Source organism: Myzus persicae, unplaced genomic scaffold, assembly GCF_001856785.1.
Source record: "Myzus persicae strain clone G006 unplaced genomic scaffold, MPER_G0061.0, whole genome shotgun sequence".
Classification (NCBI taxonomy): Eukaryota; Metazoa; Arthropoda; class Insecta; order Hemiptera; family Aphididae; genus Myzus; species Myzus persicae.
Window position 1 is genome coordinate 1 of NW_019100582.1, and position 1,377 is coordinate 1,377.

The window sequence follows — 1,377 nt, forward strand, 5'->3', positions numbered from 1 at the left end:
AAAAAAAAATGTTTAAATATTATAAAATGCAAAATATACATGGCTATTATGTAACACATAACATATAGTTTTTAATAACAAATTTTCATCAAACCTGGAAAATTTATAACATTTGGACCTCCTTGACAAATCTTTTTTTGTTCAAATAATTTAATGTTTTCAATCACATCCAATGTATTTAATGAGTATGTCAATTGTTTTAAATCTACAATTGTAGGATTTATACATTTCTGATTAACATAATAGTTAATATCTAAAGAGCTAGAATGAAAAACTATTTGTTTTTCAATAACAACTTTAATTCCATCTAATATATTAGGTTTATATAATGACATAATGTTTACTCCCCTATACAGCATCCATCCAACCGGTAATATAATGTCTTTAAAATTGCTAAATGGGTCCTTAAATAATATTAGAAAAAGGCTTACTATAGTATCACATAACACCCATAAAACTATAAAAGTAAATAGTAATATTTCTTTAAATAAGTATAACAAACTTACTTCTAAAGATGGTTCTGTACATATTGATTTATTCATAGATTCACCAAATAGTTGTTTTCTAAATGGCTCAATAAGAGTATTAGAATTTAAAGGTTCTGGTAAAGTAATTTCTAAATTGTTATTAGAAGTATTAATTACTGATGGATCAAATATTGATGGAATTGCACCTTTTTTCAGCTTAATTTGTGTCCTTTGACCCAATACCTGAAGGTATACAATCAAAATATTTTAATACCTAGTAGGAATATATTATATGTTATATACCTAGATATATCTAACCTATCTGGTGTTCTTACTTTTTCTAGTTTTTCTTTATCTTCAGATAAACATTTAGGTACAGCATAATTTGTGATAAAATCGTCATTGCAAAAATGTTCAGCACATACATAAGTAACTTTACGCAAAAAATGTCCATTCACTTTAGAAATAATTTTGTTCCAAGCATCAAAGTCAGAATCGTATACTTTAAATAATGGAACATTGGATGTTTTGTTAAAACTAGTGCACTTAACAACAGAACAACGTCGAGGCATTTTAAAAACTGTATCAACATTTATTAAAAGAGCAACTACGGACAATATTAAAATGTAATATTCATAATGTCGGTGAATTTCGGTGACCGAAATAGAAGTATCAAAATATACAATATTAGTAACTTTATTTGACACTAGGAGCGCTTTTACCCCTAGTTGTACCTTTCGGCGGCCTCTTAGGACGGGGGAGTGGCAGTGTCGAAACATTTGAGGACCGTTCCTCTACTACCCCCCAACCATGTCAATACCAGTCCATACTATCTTAGTCCGTGGTTCAAACATATTTGAACTAAATTATTTATTTAAAATCTAAATAACAATCTCAAAAGAAATGTATT

At 28.1% G+C, this 1,377-nt stretch overlaps 1 protein-coding gene across 2 annotated transcripts; it reads right to left on the minus strand.

Moving 5' to 3' along the window:
* Nucleotides 1-6: 6 nt before the first annotated feature.
* LOC111035049 lies at nt 7-1,076 on the minus strand. Of its 2 annotated transcripts, XM_022316547.1 has the most exons (3): nt 771-802; nt 507-710; nt 7-404 (listed from the first exon to the last, which is right to left on the minus strand). In XM_022316547.1, exons 2-3 carry the CDS (start codon nt 540-542, stop codon nt 72-74), a joined length of 369 nt encoding a protein of 122 aa, XP_022172239.1. In that variant the 5' UTR covers nt 543-710; nt 771-802; the 3' UTR covers nt 7-71. The 2 variants fall into 2 exon arrangements, with proteins under 2 accessions (XP_022172239.1, XP_022172247.1); XM_022316555.1 differs by lacking the exon at nt 7-404 and having other exon boundaries at nt 538-710; nt 786-1,076.
* Between the last annotated feature and the right edge of the window lie 301 nt (nt 1,077-1,377).